The sequence below is a fragment of the Lampris incognitus genome, chromosome 10, assembly GCF_029633865.1.
Source record: "Lampris incognitus isolate fLamInc1 chromosome 10, fLamInc1.hap2, whole genome shotgun sequence".
NCBI classification, from domain to species: domain Eukaryota; kingdom Metazoa; phylum Chordata; class Actinopteri; order Lampriformes; family Lampridae; genus Lampris; species Lampris incognitus.
In genome coordinates, this window is record NC_079220.1 from 16,684,197 (window position 1) to 16,712,156 (window position 27,960).

The window sequence follows — 27,960 nt, forward strand, 5'->3', positions numbered from 1 at the left end:
CAAAAACGGCGACAAGCAGGAGTTTAACGTGAGGACGAGCTCTTCCAACAAGTATAATTTCAATTCCCTAACTTTGAAAGGGGGTGTTGGTACACCGAGGGAACATTCATGGCGGAGGGGCACCACGGAAGAACACCAGCCACACCCCGTAGAGTAGCTAACGTTAGCTAGCATTCTGCTAACTAGCCAAGCTAAGCTGGCCAATTACGAAGCCTTTGTAAACTAGTCAAAGAAGCTAGCGGGCTAGCTAGCACTAGCAAGTGCCGTTCAAGCTAGCCAGACGTTCACGTCTTGTGGGAAAACGATCGTAATTTCCATCGTCACCCCGGAACACGAGAGAGCGTCAGTGACCATGGACCCGGCGTTGGACTGAACATCCGGAGACTGCGGGCTGTAGGGATTGCGGCTCGCCAGACTCACTGCTAACGGTTATTTTTCGTTTGCGAGCGGAGCCACAATAAGTCGCGGTGAGAAACGCTTCATTTTAGTTAGCCGCAATGCTAAGTGACCCAGTTAGCATTGCTAGTTGACAGTAGCTACCAGTGTCATTTGAGGTTTGGTCGCCAACATTAGCAGAATGGCTAACAATTGTTGTTACTGCTACTCAGTTACCTGGGAAACAATTAGCTTAACTCTCGGCACCTCTCTAGGGTCAGTTTAATGCTTTTTGGACATCGAGCTACTTTACAGTTAGGTATTTATGTTTCTTCCTCAAACGACAAGATCCCTAAAATTGCTTTGAGGGATCTCACCTCAGTTGGCGTAATGGTTTCATGTCAGCAGCCAGCATCAGTCGTCACTTAAATTGCGTTTTATTTTGACGGGGTCTTTAAGATTGCTTGTCGATATATGACGGTCTATATGGATGCCGTTAGTGACACTAATGGCAGAATCAAAATGTCTCAAACTAATTGTTAAATCTCAGATTTTGGTTGGGGGGGGGGGGCATAATCCAAGCAAACGTTGTTTATCTCGAGTGAAAATAAAGGCCTAAATTTATGAGCCTCCCTACTTCCTTAAATTACTGGAGGGTATCGTACGCTGTTTTTGATTTGTCTGAGACCAAATGGATAAGAGAGAAGTTTATCTGCAATGATCAGTGAATGATTCATCACAACGAGGTTATAAATTGTCGTTTGCAGGCACTCTTAAACCGGTTTTGCAGATTTTGTAAACTGATAAATGTATGACAGTGCAATATCTGTTCTTGGAGATTCCGCCTTCACTTGCAGACAAGATGACAGATGTGTTCTCCCAGTCTCAGTAAAGATTGCACATTTATGACTGCGTGGTTCCCCTAAGAGTATATATATATCCAACACATATCTACTAGGAGTTGCAGATAATGAAGATTCCAGTTGTGATATCCTATTGTGTTTAAAAAATTATTTTTCAAAATTCATAACATAAAATCTGTCCATCACTGATTATGTGGTCCAAACAAAGAGCTAGGGCCTGTAAATGAAAGCTTCACATATAATCATGTGCTTCTATAATCATGTCGCAGCACTACATAAGAACTTGATATGGTTAGGTGGTTCTTGTTCTGCTTTATCTCGGCTTGTATTGTGCTATATTTAAAGTGAGGTATTACTTTTTTTTATTGCTGATGCTTGGAGCTATTGCTGATGCTTTGTGGGCTAGTAAACAAGATTGATTGGGACCACCACTGCTTCAATGTATACTGTGTTGTGATCTGTCACATTGAAGCATGCAAATTAGCAGCCATCAGGAAGGCCCCAAATATGGGCTGGGGGTGGGGGGTTTACTGGAAGGAGTCGGTTTACTTCAAGTTGCTTCTGCGATGCAAAAATAACAATATTACTCAAATGTTTTAAGTCATTACACATTGCAGCAACCCAAGTGGGAGCTTTGTTCACAACCATGTGATCTTGGTCATCCGGCGCCACTGACACACCAAATTATGATTCGCCATTTCTGTTGAAAAGAAAACTGGTTGAGGGAAAATGTTCTCTCTTGTTCTCAACTGAAAAAATGGTACAGTTGGAGTTCCTTTTCATTGTCATTGCAGAGAGTCACAATTCTCTATCCCATATTTGTTGTTGTTTTTCTTTTACCTGTCAGCTGCTTGGAAAAATAAGTAAATTTTCAGATCAGGGACTACAGAAACGGCTACAAAAACCCGGGTTTCTTTGCCTTGGATTAAGCTCCACTAGACCACTGAGTGCCACATTAGTACAATTGAAATTGGTTCACTGCATTTTGGAGAAAACAGTCTCACACAGGCTTACTAGTGCACTTACATAGGGTTGCTTCTAAAGGAACAACCCATGCATTGTTGCATTAAATGAAAGCCCTCGGGTTATGTCTTCATGCATTCACTGAATCACAGAGGCATGGTAATGTTGACAGCTCTCTCCTCGAGGTCATAGCTAACATGTAGTCATATGGGACAGCTATTTAATCAGAATCAGAAACCGTTTGTTCACCATGTAAGTTTTCACATACATTGAATTTGACTTGGTGGGATGCTTGCATAAAGAAACATTGGACATGATCCACAGACTCATTGCTCTTTTACTGCATCATGTTCATATCCTTGGTTTGTGTCGTAGTTATATTGATCTTTGTAGTCATTTGATGTGGATTGGTTTGTATTTTCAAGCATCAACTTTCTTCAATTCTAGGATTAAGTTTGTTTTGGCATTTGTTGCCTTTGGTGTATTTGCAGATATTCACATGAATGTAATGGAGTGGCATCAGGAGTTTTGCTTTTACGTGTAGCTGTATAAAGCTCGTAAAAATACAAACACACAAACACCTGGAAGAAAAAAAAGTCGACGTAACTGATCCCCTTCTTGACAGCTCATAACGGGTTACCCTGCGTCTGCACTTTACATAGACAATGAATACCACCATACATGCTGTTTGACTTTCACAGGAGTTATGCTTTTGACGTGTCGATGAGCCCCAACTAGACTGAATAGTAAATAATTGAAATGCATTAGTTTCAAAGTGCACTTTGTAAGAACCAGCTGCCATCTTGTCTTTTTCTTTTCCACAACTTCTCCACAGGTTAAGTGCTATTAACTTTGCTCTTTATTTTTTTTCCCAAACCTTAAACCTTTAAACCTTTTCAGTACATTTGCCCCTATATATCCCTCTAACACTTTTGTGTCCTTCATACCACAGTTTGTCAACCAATTGTGATTCCACAGTGAAGGAAGAAATGGAGCTTGCATTAGGGTTGAGCCGATACATTAGGATTCGGCAGTGGGCTAAATCCATCATGGATTTTCATTTTTGTGGTTTTAGATTAATCACATTGGCTCATGCAGCTGCGGCTTCATTCTGGATATGTAGCCTATGTCAACAACGCAAGCCCCCAAGTACCAATTGAGGAACGGTCACATCCACACAGTTGTTAGAGTTATGTAGATCATTTAATAGCCTAGCAGGTTAACTCTGTTATTCCCACTCATTTCTTCATTTGGAGGCTGTAAGTGATTGCATGGTTCATTGGACCAAAATGTGTTTGCTATTTCTGCTATACTGAAGGCAGAAAGACGATCAGACGTTTCAATCAAAGGCTATTACCAGTCCTGAAATGTATAATTAACTGTCTCCTGAATACATCGGCAGTTGCAGATTAAATGAGTGGCAGTGACCGATAAGAAAATGTTGATATATCACCCAACCTTAGCACGCAGACTGTTTTTCAACTAATATGCAGAGCCAAACAATCACTCTGAATCTTCCTGTGTTGGTACTGATTAGCATTGACTATGTCTTGATGAAAAGATAACCATGCCAAAAAAGCACCATGTACCATCAAAGCCACCTTCACAATGGATAGCAGTTCTAGTTTTATGTTGGTCATACTTTTTAAGGATGCACATGTCCACCCATTGACTCGGTGCTTACTGACCCTTGGCCCTGTTACCCAGGCCCTGGCCATGCCCTCGAGTGCACGGGCGGGCAATCTGAAGGACCCGGAGGTGGCAGACCTTTTCTACCGAGACGACCCAGAGAAGCTGTTTGCTGACCTTCGAGAGATAGGCCATGGCAGCTTTGGAGCTGTCTACTTTGTGAGTTGGGCATGGGAATGTCATCATTGTGGTAATGCACCCTGAGTTGGTTCCTAAATTACTATGCTAAGGGGACAAAAAAAAATCGGTGTTTGTTTTTCCCCCATATGTGTTATGTGTAGGTAAGCAAGTATATTATATATATATATATATATATATATATATATATATATGTGTGTGTGTGTGTGTGTGTGTGTGTGTGTGTGTATATATAAATGCACTATACCATAGCCTCAGTTTAGTTGTTAATTTGTACTCTTTGTGAACTTAAATGCACTACAGAACAGGAGCTTTATGTCTGTATATATCTTTTTCAAGATTCAAAGGTTTATTCATCACATACTTCATGTGTAAGTACAATGAGCAGTGAAAATCTGTATGCATTTTTGAGTGTGCTTTTTCATGTTTGGTCGGTCCATTGTCCTTCAGGCTCGAGATGTGCGGAACAATGAGGTGGTGGCCATCAAGAAAATGTCCTACAGTGGCAAGCAGACAAATGAGGTACATTCACAGACTTTTTTTTTTTTTTTAATACAACTTCCATTCCACCAGATAAGCTCATTTCATCTCATTTGATCTGTCTTGAAAGAATTATCCAACCTGCACTTGTATGTGGCTTTATTTTCTGGTGAGCTCTGATGGCATTCATATTAAGCTGTGGATTTTTATCAGTTGATAAACCCATTTGTCTGTGTAACCTTGGCCTAGCTAGCAATTTTAAAAACTCTTTGTTTTTTCGGTTACTATTTTGGCAGTTTCATGTTGCAGCAAAAAAAAATGGTGGAGACATTTTTCTACGCTCTAGCCAGTGCTCAGTGTTGGCAAGTCTGTAATAATGTTTTATTAAAATCCAAGAGAGAACAAAATGTTTTCACTTGGTTGTTGGAAACAAAGATGTATAAGAAACAACATATTAATGGTTCAACACTTAGGAAAACTATCTCTACTGGCTAAGATGTCTCCAACTTGTGTTTAGAAATGTGACTGACTGCTGCTGCTAAAACATTTCAGACCAAAAATCCTGGGTTTTGTCTTGGTTTGAAATCTTGATATTGATTAAATCCCACTTTCTGAGCCCCCTTTCAGAAATAAACCTGCAAACTCATTGATTTAAGTCATGTCTGACCGTCTCTCGTCTATGATTACCTCTAACGGCACGGCACCTCTTTTAAATCGAACTTGATGGCAAGTGGGCTAGATCATACCTATTTGTTGTTATTTTTCATATATTGCCAGGAGTTGCACAACATGCATTTTCATGTTGAGACCATAGAAGGCTAGCTAGGCTAACACGCCAGCCATTGTTACATCATCCCCTTACTGCAGCTCAAGTGTGGTGGAATGAGAATCAGATTTATTGGCAATGTAGGTTTGCACACACATGGAATGTGACTCCAGTTTCATGGCTCTCACAGTGTACTTAACATAGAATAACAACACAACAATTTTCAGATATATACACAAGGCTTGACTATATACAGGTGAAATAAGAGGCAATAAAGTGCAATGGTGCAGAGAATATATTGGAGATGCTGAAATAGATGTTAGCAGATTACTTACATGCCTGAGGTAGATGGACATGACAGAGTGTACCAGTATACGTACAATGTACAGTATATTTAAAATGGTTGGATTTATTTGACAGTGTTAAGCATTAATTTGAATGACAGCCCGTGGAAAGAAACTTTTTATATGTGGTTGTTTTGGTGTACAGTGCTCTGTAGTGCCTACCAGAGGAGAGGAGTTGGAACAGGTTGTGACCAGGGTGTGATGGGTCTACAGTGATGTTGCCTGCCCGTTTCCTGACTCTGGAGTTGTATAAGTCCTGAATGGAGGGCAAGTTAGCACCAGTGATTTTCTCAGCAGTCCTGACTTTCCATTTTAGTCTGTTCCTGTCCTGTTTGGTGGCCAATCCAAACCAGACAGTGATGAATGTGCAGAGAACAGACTGGATTACTGCAGAGTAGAACTGAATCAGCAGCTCCTGAGGCAGGTTGAACTTCCTGAGCTGACGGAGAAGTACATCCTCTGCTGGGTCTTTTTGATGATTGTGTCTGTGTTGAACACCCACCTTAGGTCCTGGGAGATTGTGGAACCCAGAAATCTGTAGGTTTTCATCACGGACACCATGCTGTTGAGTATGGTGAGCAGGGCAGTGTTGGGGGGGGGGGCTTCCTCCTGAAGTCCACTGTCATCTCCACAGTTTTTTTTGGGGGGATTTTTCCCTCATTTACCCCCCAGTTGTACTTGGTCAATTGCCCTATTTTCTGAGCCATCTCAGTCTGCCCCACGCCGTCTGCCAATGCAGGGAGGGCTGCAGACTACCACATGCCTCCTCCGATACATGTGGAGTCGCCAGCTGCTTCTTTTCACTTGACAGTGAGGAGTTTCGCCAGGGGGACGTAGCGCATGGGAGGATCACGCTATTCCCCCCCCAGTTCCCCCTCCCTCCCAAACAGGCGCCCCGAGGGACCAGAGGAGGTGCTAATGCAGCGACTAGGACACATACCCACATCCAGCTTCCCACCCGGAGACACGGTCAATTATGTCTGTAGGGACACCTGACCAAGCCGGAGGTAACACGGGGATTCGAACCGGCGATCCCCGTCCCCGTGTTGGTAGGCAATGGAATAGACTGCATCTCCACAGTTTTGAGCGTGTTCAGCTCCAGATTGTTATGTCCATACCAGAGGACCAGCTGTTCAACCTCCCGTCACCACCCCATATAAGGCCAATGATGTTGTGTCGTCTGGAAACTTCAGGAGTTTAACAGACGGGTCTCCTGTGGTGCAGTCGTTTGTTTAGAGGGAGAAAGTTAGAGGGGAGAGCACACATCCCAGGGGGGCGCCAGTGCTGATTGTCCAGGTGCTGAATGTGATTTTTTTTTTCTCCCCATCCTCACCTGCTGCCTCCTGTCTGTCAGGAAGTTTTATCCACTGGCAGATGGCGGCTGGTACATTGAGCTGTAGCGAAGGATATCTGGGACGATATCTGGGACGATGGTGTTGAATGCTGAGCTGAAGTCCACAAACAGAACCCTTGTGTGTGTGTGTGTGTGTGTGTGTGTGTGTGTCCCTGGGGAGTCGAGTTGTTGGAAAGATGTGCAATCCCATGTTGACTGCATCCTCCACTGACCTGTTTGCTTGGTAGGCAAACCGCAGGGGGTCGAGCAGGGGGCCTGTGATTTCCTTCAGGTGGGCTTGAAGGAGAGACTGGTGTTGACCCAAAGTCAGAGACTCTCTGAATAAGAAATAAGATGGAATGTTCAGCTGCTAGCATGCAAAATTGTCATCTGTACTTTACCCAGCGAAAAGCGGATAGGCATTTCATTGGTTGCATGATTTACATAATTACTACAAACATATTTTGAAAATGCAATTTGCTGATTCGCTGAGAGCCAATCAAATCAGCACATTGCTCAGAAATTGGCCCAGGAAGATTGCTGTTCAGTACCCAGGACCAGTTTCCCAGACTTTCTCATCACAAACCCTGTTGCACCAAAGGTGACCCCAGTAAATAAAAAAAATTTAAAAAAAAAAAAGCAAAAAAAAGCTTTTAGTTCAGTGTGTAAAGGCTAGTATTAAGTTCCTTTTCTCTTTTCCAGAAATGGCAGGACATTATTAAAGAAGTGAAGTTTCTGCAGAAACTCCGCCACCCCAACACAATTGAGTATCGTGGATGTTACTTAAGAGAGCACACAGCATGGGTATGTATTCGTGTGTGTATTAGCACGCATGCTAATTGACTTACCTGCCACTGGGTAATTGATATACACTACCGTTCAAAAGTTTGGGATCACCCAAACAATTTCGTGTTTTCCATGAAAAGTCACACTTATTCACCACCATATGTTGTGAAATGAATAGAAAATAGAGTCAAGACATTGACAAGGTTAGAAATAATGATTTGTATTTGAAATAAGATATTTTTTACATCAAACTTTGCTTTCGTCAAAGAATCCTCCATTTGCAGCAATTACAGCATTGCAGACCTTTGGCATTCTAGCTGTTAATTTGTTGAGGTAATCTGGAGAAATTGCACCCCACGCTTCCAGAAGCAGCTCCCACAAGTTGGATTGGTTGGATGGGCACTTCTTTGAGCAGATTGAGTTTCTGGAGCATCACATTTGTGGGGTCAATTAAACGCTCAAAATGGCCAGAAAAAGACAACTTTCATCTGAAACTCGACAGTCTATTCTTGTTCTTAGAAATGAAGGCTATTCCATGCGAGAAATTGCTAAGAAATTGAAGATTTCCTACACCGGTGTGTACTACTCCCTTCAGAGGACAGCACAAACAGGCTCTAACAGGTACTATTTAATGAAGATGCCAGTTGGGGACCTGTGAGGCGTCTGTTTCTCAAACTAGAGACTCTAATGTACTTATCTTCTTGCTCAGTTGTGCAACGCGGCCTCCCACTTCTTTTTCTACTCTGGTTAGAGCCTGTTTGTGCTGTCCTCTGAAGGGAGTAGTACACACCGGTGTAGGAAATCTTCAATTTCTTAGCAATTTCTCGCATGGAATAGCCTTCATTTCTAAGAACAAGAATAGACTGTCGAGTTTCAGATGAAAGTTCTCTTTTTCTGGCCATTTTGAGCGTTTAATTGACCCCACAAATGTGATGCTCCAGAAACTCAATCTGCTCAAAGAAGTGCCCATCCAACCAATCCAACTTGTGGGAGCTGCTTCTGGAAGCGTGGGGTGCAATTTCTCCAGATTACCTCAACAAATTAACAGCTAGAATGCCAAAGGTCTGCAATGCTGTAATTGCTGCAAATGGAGGATTCTTTGACGAAAGCAAAGTTTGATGTAAAAAATATCTTATTTCAAATACAAATCATTATTTCTAACCTTGTCAATGTCTTGACTCTATTTTCTATTCATTTCACAACATATGGTGGTGAATAAGTGTGACTTTTCATGGAAAACACAAAATTGTTTGGGTGATCCCAAACTTTTGAACGGTAGTGTATGTAATCCTCACCAGTCCTTTGATGCCTAATATATATCCTTAATTATTGTTAATATCAATTTATTGTTGTAAATCTTTGATATTACACTTGAAAATATGACAAAACGATCTCGTGAAAAAGCTTGTTGGCTCACCAATTTTTGTGCATTAAGGCTGCTGCTGCTTTGAAAGACTGATCAAAAAGTTAAAAAAAAACCTAATTTTTTTTTATTTTCTGTGGTTTAATACTACTGTGAGACGATGAATTATGTGGTATAGTGTTTACAGAGTGAACAATATAGTAATAGCTTTAGTTTTGTTACTTCTCCTCTCAGATGAGGTTGATGTTGAAGTCTAGAATGGCATTGATATTTAAAAGTGGGGTGGTCATTGCAGACCAAGCTGTTCTCAAGATAATGTTCAGTATCCACCATTGTTCTCAGCAGCTGATAACATGTTATATCCCATTCTATCATTGATTGCCTTTTTTTTTCTTTTGATGCGCTAGTCTTTTTTTTTTTATGAATCAAACTGATAACGTAGATTTTGTGTTGGTATGTTGGGCAATGTTAGTCATATCATATAGGTGATTCAGAAGTGCAACAATTTTTTTTTTTAATTATTTTATTCCCTTCTAGCTGGTGATGGAATACTGTCTAGGCTCAGCCTCGGATCTCCTGGAAGGTCAGTACAGCTGATGAGAACCAGACGGTGACAATTTTCTTTTGTAAAAATCACACAGTGCTCAATGACGTTTGAACATTTGTGTAGTCTTCAGATTGTTGATATATTAATTGAGACACTATATCTCTTTTTGGGTGTTTAACTTTTTGTTTCCCCCTTTCCTTGTAGTTCACAAAAAGCCTCTCCAGGAAGTCGAAATAGCTGCTATTACCCATGGTGCACTACAGGGCCTGGCATATCTTCATTCTCACAATATGATTCACAGGTAAAGACATTTCTTATGTCATTTGTTGTAAATTGTTCCTTAAAGCAATACTGCGGTGTGTTTTGGTCAGGTTTCTGTCAGTTTTTATTTTTGACGAAGTATAGAAAGCTAGAATTGCTAATTGGAACAGGTAGATTTAATGATTTACTCTGTTAGGGAAAAGTTCCTCTGCTTCAATGTGTGAAAGGGTTTTCTTATTTTATTTTTGTGGTTAGATATAGCAATATTCTATGATCAGGAGGCTTATACATTTGTTTCAACATATTTGATGGAAAGCCTGCCATATTGGTATTTTCATTTCTTTAACAATTCATGAACTATATGTATCTTAATATTTTCTTGAAATGGAAGCATGACTTAGGTGATTGTTCATCAGTATAATGATTATCATATTTTAACCACAAGAGAAGCCTCAAAAGGATTTTATTGGATTGCCATGCACACTACTGCTTTAATGTTTACTTTTTTGCTGTCCATCCATCAGGGATGTGAAGGCTGGCAACATCCTGCTGACGGAGCCAGGCCAAGTCAAGCTGGGGGACTTCGGCTCAGCCTCCATTGTGGCCCCAGCAAACTCTTTTGTGGGAACTCCCTACTGGTGAGTGCTTAAGTTTGAAGCAGCAAGACTGACATTGAATCCCCCCCCCCCCGCCTCTGCCTTTTTCTTTTTTTTGTTGTTGTTTTAAATGGTCCCATGTCTTTTGTTACAGGGACTAAAACTCAAGTCCTGAATGTTTTTAATGCAGGTTCCTCTTTGACCTTAATATTTGACACCATAAACCATCCGTCATTTAATCAAATTTATTCTAGTGTGCAATAGGCCAAATTAAATTTAAAATGTACTTTTCAAGGGAAAACTTGAATACTGTAAGGGATCATGGTCTGTTTCATTCATTGACTATAATTGTATGCCCTTTGCTAGGATGGCTCCAGAAGTGATCCTTGCCATGGATGAGGGCCAGTATGATGGCAAGGTAGATGTCTGGTCCCTGGGCATCACCTGCATAGAACTGGGTAAGCGTTGCCAACAAAATGGATGCTGTAGTTTTTTAAAAACATACTTTTAGTATTTCTACATGCCATGCATTTATTTAACTGCCACCATTTCAGTCTTATCAATGGGCAGTAGAATTGGAATCTTGGGTCTTCCCTCCACCATTCTGTTAAATCCGCATATAACGAAAAGGTATGTTCTTGTGGAGTGGTACTAAAGGCATTTGTTGATTGTGCTCATTTTCCAGCGGAGAGAAAGCCTCCTCTGTTCAACATGAATGCTATGAGTGCCTTGTATCACATTGCTCAGAACGAGAGCCCCATCCTGCAGTCCAACCACTGGTGAGAGCATCCTTCACTTTCTTTCCATCTCTTCTCTCTCCCTCTCCCTCCTTGGTGTTCTGTTGTTTGTAATATTTCCTCTCTAGTTTCTGTGTTTACATTTTTATTCATAACAGGTCATTTGTTTCCATGGTGACATACTCTGTTATCTCTGGTCAGGTCTGATTACTTCCGCAACTTTGTTGACTCCTGCCTACAAAAGATTCCCCAGGACCGGCCTACCTCGGATGTGCTGCTGAATGTGAGGACGCACATACATATATACATCATACATACATACATACATACCAAAATGTACTAATGCACACAATCAGTCACACATGCAGGCCCATGAAAGCAAACACACTAGAATATACAGTTACTGAATATACAGATATTTTTCTTAGTCCAATCACATCACACTGGAAGCCACATTAACACCTTCGATTAAAGCACATGGGTGTAAACACTCCTATATCTCCCTCAGCATCGGTTTCTGTGCCGTGAACGACCCCTGACAGTTGTGATGGATCTAATTGCACGCACCAAGGATGCAGTCCGTGAGCTTGACAACCTTCAGTATCGCAAGATGAAGAAGATTCTCTTCCAGGAGACACAGCCGAATGGCCCTGTATCTGAGGGTGGGGAGGAGGAGGAGGTAGGCAAGGGAGGAGAGGGAGTTCGACCAGGAACCAGGAGGAGGAGTAGAGGCTTAAAATGAGACTTAAATGTCCAGCATAAAGGATCATTTGAAAACAACTGCCGTAGTTAAGAGTCTAACGGATGCCTTCAATGACAAAATGGGTTGGGGAGGTATAAACTGGATAAATAACTTATTTGAATCCCTGATCTTGACCAAGTGTAGTTATTTGAATGTCAGAGAAAAAAATCATTGAAGAAAAAAAATAAACTATCAAGAGGTTTTTTGTTTTTTTTTAATAAATAAATGAAAATACCAATAGCATAATGGCCAAGGCCACATTGATGGCCGTTTTATGGTATACGTTTTCTGATGGATTCTCTGCTGAAAGGCAAGTGACATGACATTGTAGACATTTAGGGAGCTAGATATTTAATTTTATGAGTTTAGATATATGTATTTTTGTTGAATTAAGACAATCTTCAGTCAATCAGGGTTTAGCCACCCACTGTGTACAGGGGTTTATAAGAAGGGGGTTAAAAATGGTCTCACCTCAGAAAACAATCAAATAAAAATGGGGTTTAAATGATTGAGGCATGTTTGTGTGTGGCAGGAGGTGGAGCAGTACCTGCTACGGACGGGCACGGTCAACAGCATGGAGAGCTCCCAGTCGGTACCCAGCATGTCTATCTCAGCCAGCTCCCAGAGCAGCTCGGTGAACAGCCTGGCGGATGCCTCTGACGACAGCAGCAGTGAGATGGCCATGATGCAGGAGGGAGAGCATACAGTCACCTCCAACAGCTCCATCATTCACCGGCCCACGGTAATCCTCCATGACATGTAACTTAACTTGGCCCTGATAATGATGAACTCGGTGTGACCTGAACCCTAGAAATTACCTTTCTAAACCTGAACTGACCCCAGAGGGAGTCTAGATTTTTCTAATCTTAACCTTGGCAAGGAATTGCTAATAATTTAACTATGGATGAATTGCTAATGTGTCTCAACTACAGATTTTTTTTTCTTTGGGGGGGAGTGTTACAGTTTGGCATATTGATTATGGAGACAATCAAATTCTTCATCACAGCAAACATCCACCCTCTTATGGGGCCCATGAGGAAGATTCTGAACTCGTAGAAGAAATGTGGGCTGGCAAATGAAAACCATATCACCCCCTATCTCCCTTTCCTCTCTACCTCACATTACCTCTCGCTCTTAGGGTCAGGATAACATCTATGATGACCCCTACCAGCCGGAGATGGATCAACCCCAGGCCCCCTCTGCCGGCCGCCGTCGGGCCTACTATCGCAACCGGGACCATTTTGCCACCATTCGAACTGCTTCCTTGGTAAGCTCCAAATCCCATTGGCCATCAGGGGTTAAACCTTAGGTAGCCCCTAGGGATAGAGTAATGTTGTGTGTTAACGCACAAAGTCCAGCCTAAACCCAAAAATAAATTATTTGGTTGTATCTCCCATGAAAGAGAATTTAAATTAGCATATCCCACCAATACATTTCCAAAACTAGAAGGCTTGGATCTGGTTTTTATTTGCTATTCAATAAAATCCTAAAATATTTCGGCATACAAAGATATGCCTTCTTCAGGGTATTTGAAAAGGCTCTTCTCAATTCCAATCAGTTCATAGCATCCATATGACCTTTGTAGATTTGCCCAGTGGCAACACTGGGAAAACATGTACCATGTTTTTGAATCACATGGGGACTTGTGGAAACGTAATTACCTGCCACCCCCACACAGTCTGGGGAAAATGCCTGACACAGCTTGAGCACAGCCTACTGACACAGCTTGGGCATTTCCCTACTTTGTGAATGAATTTTTTTGTGAATGAATTTTCCTGCTCTTGAAAACTCACTATTTATCCCCCCCTTTCACACTTAAGGTGACACGTCAGATCCAGGAGCATGAGCAGGGCTCAGCACTGCGTGAGCAGATGTCAGGCTACAAGCGCATGCGACGGCAGCACCAGAAGCAGCTAATGGGCCTAGAAAATAAACTTAAGGCTGAGATGGATGAGCACCAACTCAGATTGGATAAGGAGCTGGAGAACCAGAGGAACAGCTTCTCTGCAGAAGCTGACAAACTGGCCAAGAAGCATCAGGCCATCCTGGAGAAAGAAGTGAGAGGCAGATTGATGGATGGAATAGTAGATTAGATGAGCTAAATAAACTGTCCTGTTTGTTCTCACTACACTCTTTCAACAGTATTTGATTTTTTTTTTAATTTTCAAATGAGATGGGCACATTTTATCATTTTATATGAATTAAATCATCCTTATAAAGGGACATTCCTTGACAATAGCTAAACATTCTCCAAGGATCACTTACATGTATCTCTGGATTTATGAAAAATATAACATGAGCTTAAGTCTTATCATTAATCTAAAGCATCTGATACATCAGTATCAATAGTGAAGGTTTCCAAATGATACCCAGATGAAACCCATATTCTGGCGTATATCTTTCCAGACAAAAGCGGCCTTAGCAGAGGAGAAGAAGTTCCAACAGCACATCCTGGGCCAACAGAAGAAAGAACTAACCAGCTTACTGGAGTCCCAGAAACGGCAGTACCGTCAGCGTAAGGAGCAGCTCAAAGAGGTATCAGTTAACATTCATAAATAATGATCAAGATCTTGAATTTGTTGGACAGAAATTGTTGAACTATATTATTAATTCACCATTGGAGCAATCAGACAGCCCTCTCTGTGGGAGAAAACTTGTTATAGTCAGTTTGCTCATCTTGCTTTTACTTAAATTTCTCATGTTATTAGATTGACATGTTGGCGTAAGTGATATCTTTCTTTAACTTGGTATTATTTGCCTCATATCCAGTTCATCCTTGATATTTCACCACCCTTTCATCTGCACCACATACACACTCCCTGTACATTAACCAGGGTTTATATTCCAGCCCTACCTGTGCATTTGTATTTTTTATTTTCCTTTTATGTTTCTTTACCTTGTCTCTGTCATGTTTGTCAACTTTGTCTTAGAAGTTGTGTAGAACTATAGTTAAATTTGTTTTGAATGTGGTTTCCAGACATATGGTTTCTAACCTGTGGTCCTGCACCGTTGCACGCTAAACTTCCTTTCCTTCTGTTCTCGTCCCCCAACCAGGAGCTGAGTGAGAATCAGTCAACGCCCAAGCGGGAGAAGCAGGAGTGGCTGGTGCGTCAGAAGGAGTGTCTACAGCAGATGCAGGCTGAAGAGGAGGCAGGTCTGATGCGGAGACAGAGGCAGTACTATGAGCTACAGTGTCGTCAGTACAAGAGGAAGATGCTGCTCGCACGCCACAACCTGGAGCAGGACCTTCTCAGAGAGGTAAACCTCTTGTCTTTTTTGGGGGGGAAGATTTTTTAACCCCATTTTCTCCCCAATTTTATCCATCGAATTACCCCACTCTTCCGAGCCATCCCAGTCACTGCTCCATCCCCTCTGCCAATCCGGGGAGGTCTGCAGGCTACTACATGTCTCCTCCGATACATGTGGAGTTGCCAGCCGCTTCCTTTCACTTGACAGTAAGGAGTTTCACCAGGGGGGATGTAGCGCGTGGGAGGATCACTCTATTCCCCTCAGTTCCCCCTCCCCCCTGAACAGGCACCCCGACCAACCCGAGGTTGGTCGGGATGCCTACAACCCCAAGGAACCTGACAATCCCGATGAGGCGCTAGTGCAGCAACCAGGACACATACTCACATCCGGCTTTCCACCTGCAGACATGGCCAATTGTGTCTGTAAGGACACCCAACTAAGCCGGAGGTAACACAGGGATTCGATCCGGCAATCCCCATGTTGGTAGGCAACGGAATTTCCGCCATGCTACCCGGACGTCCAACCTCTTGTCTTGTGTGATTAAGAAACCAGAAGTGTCCTGGAAAGGTCGGGCTGAAATTGTTTAGATAAAATCAACTACTGGGGAGAAAAGGGGGGGGGGGGTAAACTCAACTGAGACATTACTGATTTTTATTGACATTATATAATTTCTACACCACCCTTTTTTGCTGTTTTGAAGGAGATTATGATGAGATGCCAGCAGCTGCATTTTTTTTTTAGCTTTAAAATTCAATTTTTGTGTCCATATGCAACAAAGCTGACTATAGTATTCATATGCTGATATTTCATAGTAGACATTTTTTTAGCCAAGATGGTTACTGGGAATCCACCCCAATACGTAAGGAAAATATAGAAGCCACATATACAGAGTTATAGTCATTAATCAAATGTCTGCTTGAAACTCACTGAAGTGTTGAAGTGTATATTGCCTACCCTTAATTTCTCCTTACTCAATAGATTAGAACAGCGATTCTCAATCCGGTCCTTGGGGACCTCCAGTATTTATTGTCTTTTATTCTGCCAGTTAGATAATTACATGTAATAGGTGCAACAGCAAATAATGGGATACAGCCAAGAGAGGGAAATACCTGGGTTTGTGAAGAACTAAAAAATGTAATGGGCAAAGGTGTCAGAAATCATACAGCCAGCATATCAACACAGACGGACAAAATGTTTCCCATAATTATCAGTCCCTTTAAAAAACGAACCCCCTCGATCGGCCTTTGCAGGGAATTGCCGGCAAATTGTACAAAACATACCAAATTCGTTGTTTTCCACCCAGGAGTATTCTTGTTTCCACAAAAGTAGAAAGCCCCTCATTCTTTTCGTAGCCTCGTACGTTTCTTTTGCAGACATTTTTATTTTTTGAGTATCAGTACGAGTATGATGGATGAATGACGCTAGGGTGGGAAAGATTTAAAGGGACCTACCCAATCAACTTGCCCTGCATAAACTTTTTCTGGCCCCGGGCCATCGGTTATGTTGGACCCTGGCAGCAGTGTGTAAACGCGGTGGTAGAACCAGCTGATATCATAACAGGACATGTTAACCTTCATCCACACGTTCAGTCAGTCATGTGGATGAAGGTTTTATAGATGCATGAAATTACAGCACAACTGTGGTGGTGCTATCCAACATACGAGACTAAAATTATTTCGCTACCACTACTAAAATATTATCTTCTCCTTCTACCCCCCAACCATTCCCAGGACCTTAACAAGAAGCAGACCCAGAAGGACCTGGAGTGCGCCATGCTGCTGCGGCATCATGAGTCCACCCAGGAGCTGGAGTTCCGGCAGCTGGGCTCAGTACAGCGTACCCGGGCTGAACTGATCCGCACACAGCACCAGACAGAGCTCACCAACCAGATGGAGTACAACAAGAGGAGGGAGCAGGAGCTGAGGCAGAAGCACACCGTGGAGGTCCGCCAGCAGCCCAAGAGCCTCAAGGTATAGGTGGAACAAACAAAATGGCAGAGCAGAAGATCTGCAGCTTGTTCAGAAAGCTGCAGCTCATCTGGTGTTCAACCGCCCAAAATTCTCCCACACAACTCCCCTTCTCATGTCCCTACACTGGCTCCCAGTAGCTGCTCACATCCAGTTTAAGACTCTGGTGTTAGCCTACAGGGCAGTGAAAGGAACAGCTCCTTCCTATCTCCAGGCCATGGTCAAGCCCTACACCCCCGCCCGACTACTTTGCTCTGCTGCCTCGGGACACCTTGTTGCCCCATTGCTCAGAGGCCCTTGCTGCCAATCAACCCGGTCACGGCTCTTTTCTGTCCTGGCCCCACTGTGGTGGAATGAACTCCCCACTGATGTCAGGACAGTGGAGTCGCTGCCCATCTTTTGGCGCAGGTTGAAAACTCACCTCTTTAAGAACTACTACCCTGTTACTTGATCTTAGCACTTATTGTATTCACTCATTTAAAAAAAACAAAGACAAAAAAAACCCTCTTTCTTGCACTTTTACTTAAGCACTGGTTTTGCTCTTAGGTGCTTGTTTAGATGCACTTATGACCTCTGATGACTAGTAGTTCTCCTGATTTCCTACGTTAAATGCACTTATTGTACATTGCTTTGGATAAAAGCATCGGCTAAATGACTAATGTAATCTTAGAGAGGACTGTTTAGAAACCAAGCTTAAATGAGGCTGGAGGCAAAGCCAGGTAGTGGGGAGTTTGTTGGAGAGTCTCCTGCTACCTCTTCCTAGGCAGTTTTATGCTGGGGTTTTTTAAAAAATTTTATGTGTTGCCTATTTGTATGTTTCGCCTTCCTCCAACAAACAAAGCATATTGGTAAACACATATTCCAGTTATTATCAGCATATTCACGTCTTTTGGAGCACAACATCACTATTACGAACATCTGATTGGCCATCCAGATTTTTTTTTCCATTTACATAACTGCTTGCAAGTGAAACCCTCAAAGTGCTAGCACAGTCAGGATTTGAAAAAATTTTTTTTCACAATTGCTCTCACTGCCATTTATTGTAAAGCGACTGAGTGTTAGAAAAGCACTACTACTACTACTACTACTACTACTACTACTACTACTACTTTCGGCTGCTCCCGTTAGGGGTCGCCACAGTGGATCATCCGTTTCCAAGAAAAGCACTACATAAGTTTAATTTATTATTATTATTATTATTATTATAGAAATAGTGTGGCAAATGGTTTGGGTTGAACAGTGATATCTTTGTCCTCATGAATAATACCCCTATTAGGAATAAGTTAAACTGGGTAATTACTTTTAAAGTTTTTAGTGTTGGGGCTTCCAGGTGGCGTGGCGGTCTATTCTGTTGCCTACCAACATGGAGATCGCTGGTTCGAATCCCCTTGTCACTGCCGGCTTGGTCGGGCGTCCCTTCAGACACAATTGGCCATGTCTGTTGGTGGGTATGTGTCCTGGTCACTGCATTAGCACCTCCTCTGGTCGGTCAGGGCACCTGTTCATGGGGGAGGGGGAACTGGGGGCAATAGCATGATCCTCCCACGCGCTATGTCCCCCTGGCGTGTCACTGTCAGGTGAAAAGAAGCGGCTGCCAACTCCACATGTACCGGAGGAAGCATGTGGTAGTCTGCAGCCCTCCCCGGATCAGCAGAGGGGTTGAAGCAGAGATCGGAACAGCTTGGAAGAGTGGGGTAATTGGCCAGATACAATTGGGGAGGAAAAAAGGGGGGAAATCTGAAAAAAAAAGTTTTTCGCGTTACATTTTCATAAGCATGTTTAGCATATTTTACTCATGAAACACCCTAAGCATTTTTGATTGGTATTTTGAAAAGAAAAGTTTTTGTAGCTCCCTCATGAAAGCTATCCAAAAGAATTGAATCGAGTGCAACTGGACAAGTCCATTTGCAAGTTGTTGAACCTGAAAAAGTAATACTAGTAATAATAGGCCAGACTTTTTTGGTTCTTTTCTCAATGCATTGTCCTTTAATGCACTCAGTTTGAGTTTGGGTTATTATGGGTTTCCTGCAAAGCACTGTGCGATTTGTTTTCAGATAGGTTGTACAAATTCAGTTCATTATCACCTTTGTCAACATCGCTAATATCATAATTACCTGATAATACCAATACTTGTCACTCCTTCCAGTCCAAAGAGCTGCAGATCAAGCGGCAGTTCCAGGACACGTGCAAGATCCAGACACGTCAGTATAAGGCCCTGCGCAACCACCTGCTGGAGAGCACACCCAAGGCCGACCACAAGGCCGTGCTCAAACGGCTCAAGGAGGAGCAGACCCGTAAGCTGGCCATCCTGGCTGAGCAGTATGACCACTCAATCAACGACATGCTGTCCACACAGGCTGTGAGTAAGGCAAGGAAACCTCCGTGCATCACCCACATCGACCTAATCCATCTGCACTCAAACCACAGCAGGATCACAACATCAGGATCACAACAGCCACTGGACTTTAATACATGTTCACAACATGCTCTTGACGAAAGACGCCAACACTTATCGGGGCTGCTTTATTATGCTAGGTTTCCCACTGTCATGGCAAAAAGTAAAAAATGCAAAAAATGTAAAAAAAAAAAAACCTAAAGGAGGGACAGAGTACAGTCAAGGTAGAAGAAAAAATTGATCTTTATATTGATAAAGATAAAGTAGTTTATAGTGTTATCAGCATCAACTGACAGTCATAAACTGTCTCTTTCAGTCATCTTGATGTGTTACTCGAACTAAATTTTTTTTTGATAAAACAATGTCTAGCTGTGGCTCTTTCATTTGCGCTCTGAGATAATTGCAGTTGGACGTAGTAGCTTGGGCTGACAAACCATGAAAATGTGACAGAACCCGTTAACAGAAGTTCTGTAATGAGAAATTCATGTTGATGGTTTTGTTTTCTTATATAATGGTGTTTCTTATATACCATGGTTATACCAATTTTGTTATTTTTACTGAACAACACAATTTACACAAGTAGCGTACTACTTTTGCTTGTCTCGCTCTTAAATAATAATAATCATTACATTTATATAGCGCTTTTCTAGACACCCAAAGCTCTTGTTATCAGAATAGCAACACAGTAAATATTGACCACAATGCTTACAGCAGATTTTACTCGGGGGCGCCCCGGTGGCTGACCAGGTAGAGCACGCAACACATAAGGCTGAGTCCTTGCCGCAGTGGCCTGAGTTCGACTCCAGCCTGGGCCCGTTGCTGCATGTCATCCCCTCTCTCCCTCCCCTGCTTTTCCCATGTCGTTCAACTATCAATATCGAATAAAGGTGGAAAATGCTCAAAAAAAAAAAGAGAAGCAGATTGTACTCTACTGATATGGAGCCTTTTCCCCTTTGTTCCCATATTTAGCTTCGATTGGACGAGACCCAGGAGGCCGAGTACCAGGTGCTGCGAATGCAGCTGCAACAGGAGCTGGAGCTCCTCAATGCCTACCAGAGCAAGATCAAAATCCACACTGACTCGCAGCATGAGAGGGAGGCCAAGGACCTTGAGCAGAGGGTGTCCATCCGCAGAGCACTGCTGGAGCAGAGGGTACGGCAACCTTAACACTTTCAGAGTTTTTTTGTAAACCTTTCAGTGCATTCTAATATAGTCTCTTGATAGTTTCAGTCAATAATTGTGAAATTGTAAATCTAGTAGAAGAAAGTGCACCCTCCATCCTGTTCTCATCCTATATATAGTCTTAGTTGCAAATTATTTTAAAAGTCACCATAGGGCAACACATGAGAAGTGACATTAACAGCACTTGTAGAAAAATTTACTTGAATGGAGGTGGAAAGGATTTCAAGTTACACTGTAGCCCAACAATAGTAATGCTGTCTCTACTGTCACTTCAAAATTGCTTCAAAATTCACCTGGGCTATTGGGCACCTTGGTTTCTCTTCATGTTGGTCCCAGTGTTCTGTAGCTGAATGGTAAATGAAGATTTTGGCATGTTGAAAGGCCCTAGGATGAATTGTGAATAAGCCTTGTGCCAAGTGCAAACAATAATGTTGAGTGAAGAATTTCCAATATGAAAAAGCACTTGTCTATTTTGTCTTTTTGTATGCTCAATAATCCAGGTAAAGAAATCACAGAAAGTTGAATCGGTTCATCTGGACACGTTTATTGGGAGAAACGTTTCATCACCCATTTAAGTGACTTCTTCAGACTCAAATGATTGCAGATATCAGTCTGCAGGTATAGGTAACTCAGTGACCTATAACATAACATAAGTTTCTTGCATCTATACGTAACCTGTTGGTAGGCAGTAATGAACATCACATTCAAAACTATGGATTTTGTGGATAAGCTGAGGGACATCATTATGGAGGCAGATGAAACAATGGTCTCTTATGACGTTACGTCTCTCTTCGCGTGCATTCCTGTTGATGAAGCAGTGGAGGTGGTCCGTATGAAATTACAAAACTACCCCACCCTTAGCAATAGGACCGCCCTTAACACTGACCAAGTGTTTCTGTTCCTGAAGCTGTGTCTTCAGTCCATATACTTCACATACAGGCGGCAGTACTATAGGCATAAGCATGGGTGTTCTATTGGTTCCCCAGTTTGACCTATAGTGGCCAACTTGTATATGGAGGAAGTGGAAAAGAAGGCTCTGATGTCCTAAACGGGGATACCAGCTAGCCATTGGTTCAGATTTGTGGACAACATCCATCCATCCATCCATAATCCAAGCCGCTTATCCTGCTCTCATGGTCTCGGGGATGCTGGAGCCTATCCCAGCAGTCATTGGGTGGTAGGCAGGGAGACACCCTGGACAAAATGCCAGGCCCTGGGTTAAAATAAAATCTCAGGGCGTCTGAGTGGCGTGGCGGTCTATTCCGTTGCCTACCAACATGGGGATTGCCAGTTCGAATCCCCGTGTTATCTCCGGCTTGGTTGGGCATCCCTACAGACACAATTGGCCATGTCTGCGGGTGGGAAGTCGGATGTGGGTATTTGTTCTGGTCGCTGCACTAGCGACTCCTCTGGTCAGTCGATGCGTCTTTTCAGGGGGGAGAGGGAACTGGGGGGAATAACGTGATCCTCCCATGCGCTACGTCCCCCTGGCAAAACTCCTCACTGTCACGTGAAAAGAAGCGGCTGGCGAATCCACATGTATCGGAGGAAGCATGTGATAGTCTGCAGCCCTCCCTGGATCAGCAGAAGGGATGAAGTACCACCTGGGATGTCTCGGAAGAGTGGGGTAATTGGCCAAATTCAACTGGGGAGAAAAAAAAGGGGGGGGGAATCTCAGGACGTACCACATTTCACCGACCACATTAACTCTGTGGACAACCATATCAAGTTCACCGGGGAGGATATGAAAAATGACAGGTTAGTCTTCTTAGACTGTGAAATTGCAGTTGGTGATGGGGGATACTTGATTGTTGATGTTTACTGTAAACCAACACATACTGATCAGTACTTAAGGTTTGACTCTCATCATCCACTGGAGCACAAACTAAGAGTCATCAGGACGCTGTACCACCAAGCTGACAATGTCCCCGCTGACACAGCGGGCGGGGAAGGAGAGAAATCCCATATTAAACAGGCCCTGGTTAAGTGTGGTTATCCTAACTGGGTGTTTGTCAAAGCCAGGAAGACACCCAAACAGTGCACCAGCCGATCAAAGAGATGAGAAGGACAACAGCTGCCTAAGCGTAAACCAGTGGTGATTCTGTATGTGGCTGAAGTGTTGGAACAGTTGACACACGTGTTTTCCAAACACCGCATCTCAGTTGCTTACAAACCCCAAAACACACTGCACCCCAAGGATCGGGTCCCCCAGCATAAACAAAGCAATATAGTGTATGCTGTTAAGTGCTGGGAGGATTGCCGTGACTCGTACATCGGGGAAACCAAACAGATGCTGGCCAAGAGGATGGCATAACACAGAAGAACTAACTTATCAGGCCAGGACTCCACAGTCTACACCCATCTACAGGCCAGTGGCCACTCTTTCAAGGATGAGGATGTGCACATCGTTGATAGGGAGGAACACTGGTTTGAACGGGGAGTCAAAGAGGCCATCTATATGAAGAGGGAACAACCATCCCTGAACTGGGGGGGGGGGGGTTTACAATGCTGTGATTGCAACTATTCCCTAATCCTCTGTGAACAGTACACATGGCCATTGAAACTCTAGTTAAAGGTCACGCCTATTTGAATATGAATCCAATTATTGGTTTCCATTGTTATGCAGCTGTGCTGTTTATAAGGTTGGGGGATACCTGCAGTCAGTTGAGACTGACGAAGTCACTTGAATGAATGATTAAACGTTTCCCCCAATGAACGTTGTGTCCAGATTAACTGATTCAACTTTCTGTGACTTGTCTATTTTGTTTTAATGAATGAAATACTAATTATTAATCAGAAAAATAATCGCTGCTCTGTTCCTCAGATTGAGGAGGAGATGCTGTCTCTACAGAATGAACGCTCAGAGAGAATCCGTACCCTCTTGGAGCGTCAGGCACACGAGATTGAGGCTTTTGACTCTGAGAGCATGCGCCTTGGCTTCAGCAACATGGCGCTGACGGGCATCCCTGCTGAGGCTTTCAACCAGGGTTACCCCAACCCCAGCCCCTCCGCAGGCCCTGGCAACTGGCCTTCGCGTCCTGTGCCCCGCTCGGGGAGCCACTGGAGCCACAGTGTGCAGAGTTCGGCGCCCCCTTCCTGGCGCAGCCAGAACAGCAGTGGAGGAGGAGGAGTAGGGTTTAGCCGCGCTGAGTCCATCACATCCTCCCATGGTCTGGGGCGGGACAGTGAGGTTGGCCTGAGCAGCAGGGGATATTCCTCCAGCTCTTCCTCCCATCATCACCAGCAGCAGCAACAGCACTACCTCCCCCAGCACTACCAGCACCACCAGAGCACGCCGCAGCTGTACCGAGACAGCCATGACCGGGACGGCAGAGAGCGTGACAGGGGCCGGGAGTGGTCCGGGGGGGGGCACTACTCCCACCACTCCCAGGGCCACCATCACCATCACCACCACCACCACCTCTCCTCCCATGCCTCTGCCCAGTCGCTGGCCCTCCTGCCGCCCCCACCACCACCTCCGCCCATCTCCCTCTCCTCTTCCTCCCCACCCTCCTCTGCCTCTTCCTCCTCCTCATCCCAGGGAGGCTATGGGGGCGGGGGCTTGGGGGTTAGGGGTCCCAGCCTAATGGCCCTCAGGAACAGCCCCCAGCCGCTGAGGAGAACGGCCTCCGGCGGCCCCGGAGGAGGCGGAGGGGGCAGCGAGGGAGGTCTCAGTCGGAGCACGTCAGTCACGTCACACATCTCCAATGGCTCCCATCTTTCCTTTTCATGAAACAGGAAGGAGGGGAGAACTATGACCCAGTGTGTATCGTTCTGTTTCTCCAGCCAAGAACAAACAGTTAGAAAAGGTATTTTAACCTCTCCTAAGCCAAGTAAGTTGAGGAAAACAGGTGGAACTGAGGGATGGGTTTAGGGGTAATTTACTATTTTAATGGAGGAAATTTTTCAATTTACAGTTTTCATCAGTCATTTTAGATTTTTTTTTTAATTAATCTATAAAGCCCCACCATTTTAAAGAGTTCAGAATTTCCTTTCTTGAACAATGCAGTGGCTTTTGCCTTGCTAAAGGAAAGGTGGAGAGGAAGCCTTTGAGTAAAGAAAAAAAAAAAACATGTCTGCCAAGCTGTATAAGGGGAAGAGTGCTTGTAATGTGGGCGACCTCATTTAGCTGTAGTAGAGCCATGGCCCTCTATTAATAACACTATGGTGAGTCAACCTCTCTATCAGTTAATGGGTTTGGGTAGGCTTACGTGAGTAGAATAAGTAAGTGTTGAAACAAAGCAGTTCAAAAATTAGAAAAGCAAAGAGCTCAGTTACCAGGGTCAAAGTGGAGAAGGAGCCTGTGTGTGTTGCAAAATGAACAAATCAGAATAAGATCCTCAAGTCAACTGCAGCATGAAAGACTTGATCTATCTTGGCATTTAGACCCAACTTAATTAAATCCAATCAGTCTGCAACACAAAGTCCATTGGTAATGGCACAAGTACTATCTAGCTGTCTGTCACCAGTAGGATGTGTAGATTTCCAGCTTACAGTAGATGTCTTTTAAGTAGTAAATTCATCAGCAGAGTGCTAGAGCGCAGCTGGTTAGGTGACAATGAGTTTTTATGTCACATTTTGATGTTGGGTATTTGTGCAAAACTCTAAAAATATGGATTTGAGCTCAGTGTTGGTCAATGGTTGCGGAGCTTCCACACAGCTAGCAGGGCTTCAAGAACCACTGTAATTATGTAAATAATCTGAAACTGTACATTTTTTATGTTTGCTTTTTTTTTCTTGTTTTTGTTTTTGTTTTTTTGTTGCCCAGTGGAGAAGCAAAAATAGCACACGAGGGCAGAACTCTTAAACGCATTTTCTTTTCTTTTTGTTGATTTGTAGCTATTGAGATTCTAAATAAAAATTGAACACTGCCATCTACTTGTTCTGCCGACCGAGACAACTCTAGCAACTCCCTTTAGGGATATTTAAAGGGGTTGTGCCAGAGTATTTTTGACTGAGCTAAGCACTAAATAGCAGGTGAACATTCTGAAAGTGGGGTATGTGTGTACAGTGCTGAATGGACCATGCAGCCTGGTGGCTGCGTGCATCTGTATATAAGATGTACATGTGCATACAAGTTAATACAATTAAGTGCATGGAACCTATGTACAGACAGCATTTGTATTGATAACATGCACACAACCTATTTATATAGATGCATATAAATGTAAGATACTTGTGTAAATGTAACAGGTATATTGAAGATTGTTCACTGTCCAACACTTTTGACTTGCATTGTACTTACAACTGTACATATAAGCACTAACTTTGGAACTGTGTTAGAGTAATAATAATGACTATTTTGTCATGTGAGTTATACAAATTTGTAATAGATGCCATCATTATTATTACTACTACTGCAGTTGTAATATTTATGTTGTATGCTCCTTTTTAAATTTTTTTTAATTTGTTGCCAACTTTGACCACTAGGTGGGGAATAAGCAATGTTACTGTGATAGAACTATAGAAAATTGTTACATTTTTAAGGAGGAAAATAAGGACTACCTTTCCCATTGTTCCTGTCTAGGTCTCAGGGTAGGAGTCTACTGGGCAGGGATATGTCAGGGTTGTTTTACAGTTTTTTTTTTGAGCCAGTATTGTGGACTTTACTCTTCCACAGCCTAGTTGAAAAGACAAATTTCCAGAGTTTTAATGCGTTCAGCACATCAGGTTCAATGTTTCACATGGTTTTAGTTCACTTTTCTCCTTCTCCATTATCATACAACAGTTGTGACTTTGCAGCTGCAGATTCTCTGTTAATGCTGCACCCTGTATCCCCAGACCCACGGCTGTTCACATGATCACCTTATCGTTTAGTTTTGCACAGTCTTGAATGGGTAGAGACGGATATCCTTCTGAAATATGTTTACTTCTATAAGTGTGTCGCAGGTCATGATGGGAAGAATTTTTTTGTTTGGTTTTTTTTTTTTATGTTTTGATTTGCCATCCTATTTTCTCAAGGCGAGAGGCAACTTTCTCTGGTCATCCTCTCTCATAGGCTGTTACCAATAGTATGATCAAGCCAGCAACTGCATTAACACCGCCACTGTTAGGAGAAAGGACATTTCCTTGTGTTCTAATGCTATCTTAGTTGTCATGTCTACCTCATTTGCACTGATAGTAAAAGAATGTCTGGGTAAAAAAAAAAAAACAGCATTTTCTTGTATGCAAACCTAGCATTTTTTTTTTATCTTTTGTTATTCTCCCACATCCGTGCAAATGTTGACAAGAAGTGAATGAGAATAAGGGACAGAGATCTCCCACCTTAATGCTGTGTCACTCCAGCAGGCAAATTCAAAGAGATTGTCCGGAGCCCTTGCTTCTGCTGCAAACAAGAGATCGGCAGCATTTTTTTTCTTTTACTTTTTAAATGGATTCTTTTTTCAGTCTCCCACCGTTTACACATGGAACGTGGAACATGCTGGATTCTAATCCCGTGGTCGTAAGCCCATGGGCAGTCAGAGACATTGCGGCAGGTCGAAAGAAGGCACCTGAAACATTAGTTGCGTGGACTTTGGCAGCGGACATGTCTCATTGGAATCCATCAGCGAACTGCTTTCGTTAGCACAGGGTGGGAGGGCTATGTCGGCTGACAAGGTTTTTCCCTGCCATGTCTTGGCTCAACGCTAAATGGAAAAATCTGAATTCTCGTTGCCAAGTTATCAGTAATTTTTTTTTTGTGTTCTCTGACTTTAAACAAGCTCCACTGCTTTTGGTTTTCCCTCGTCTGAGCTTGGGAATAAATTTCAACAGTATAATTTCTTTTGCCAATAAAGGATGTTGCTGCGGAATGAAGTTAACCCCATTCCACTTTGCCGCCTAAGCCTCCACAAAAGCAGGGAAAACCCCTGGTGTTCATTTTGCTTCTAGCCAGCAGAACGATGAGATGAGATGGGTGGGTGGGGTGGGGGTGGGGGATGTCACCCTACCCAACACATCCCAAGATAACTGGTAGAGCAACTGTTAGGATGATTGATGGGTATGAGTAAGTATGATAGTGTTCAGTGTCTGTTGGACGTGAGGGAGATGTTTGGGGGGGTTGGGGGTTGATGCATTCAGAGATGTTTTTACAGAGGCCAGGTTAAATGTTCAGGTTTACTGCAAAATGGTAGGAGGCACAGCGTAAAATTAGTTGTACAGAAATGTTTAAAAAATTTTGGGAAAAATAAATGAACAAGTAAAAA

The 27,960-nt window shown here is 43.0% G+C and overlaps 1 protein-coding gene across 2 annotated transcripts; it reads left to right on the plus strand.

The window, feature by feature from the left end:
- Nucleotides 1-22: 22 nt before the first annotated feature.
- On the plus strand, nucleotides 23-27,954 carry LOC130118945 (serine/threonine-protein kinase TAO2-like). Of its 2 annotated transcripts, none has more exons than XM_056287278.1 (20): nucleotides 23-467; nucleotides 3,909-4,049; nucleotides 4,479-4,550; nucleotides 7,654-7,755; nucleotides 9,638-9,683; nucleotides 9,852-9,948; nucleotides 10,433-10,546; nucleotides 10,871-10,962; nucleotides 11,190-11,283; nucleotides 11,443-11,524; nucleotides 11,750-11,920; nucleotides 12,516-12,725; nucleotides 13,122-13,250; nucleotides 13,804-14,040; nucleotides 14,390-14,518; nucleotides 15,038-15,241; nucleotides 16,963-17,202; nucleotides 19,346-19,567; nucleotides 20,564-20,746; nucleotides 23,601-27,954. In XM_056287278.1, the coding sequence occupies exons 2-20, from the start codon at nucleotides 3,918-3,920 to the stop codon at nucleotides 24,507-24,509; spliced, it is 3,465 nt and encodes a 1,154-aa protein (XP_056143253.1). In that variant the 5' UTR covers nucleotides 23-467; nucleotides 3,909-3,917; the 3' UTR covers nucleotides 24,510-27,954. The 2 variants fall into 2 exon arrangements, with proteins under 2 accessions (XP_056143253.1, XP_056143254.1); XM_056287279.1 differs by having other exon boundaries at nucleotides 19,346-19,558.
- The last annotated feature ends 6 nt before the right edge of the window (nucleotides 27,955-27,960 follow it).

Bases quoted from the DNA above. Each gene is read 5' to 3' on its own strand.
- LOC130118945 (XM_056287278.1), top strand. From the start codon at position 3,918: ATGCCCTCGAGTGCACGGGCGGGCAATCTGAAGGACCCGGAGGTGGCA. The intron at 13,251-13,803 runs GTAAGCTCCAAA...TTCACACTTAAG, and splicing joins CCATTCGAACTGCTTCCTTG to GTGACACGTCAGATCCAGGA. The intron at 14,041-14,389 runs GTGAGAGGCAGA...ATATCTTTCCAG, and splicing joins AGGCCATCCTGGAGAAAGAA to ACAAAAGCGGCCTTAGCAGA.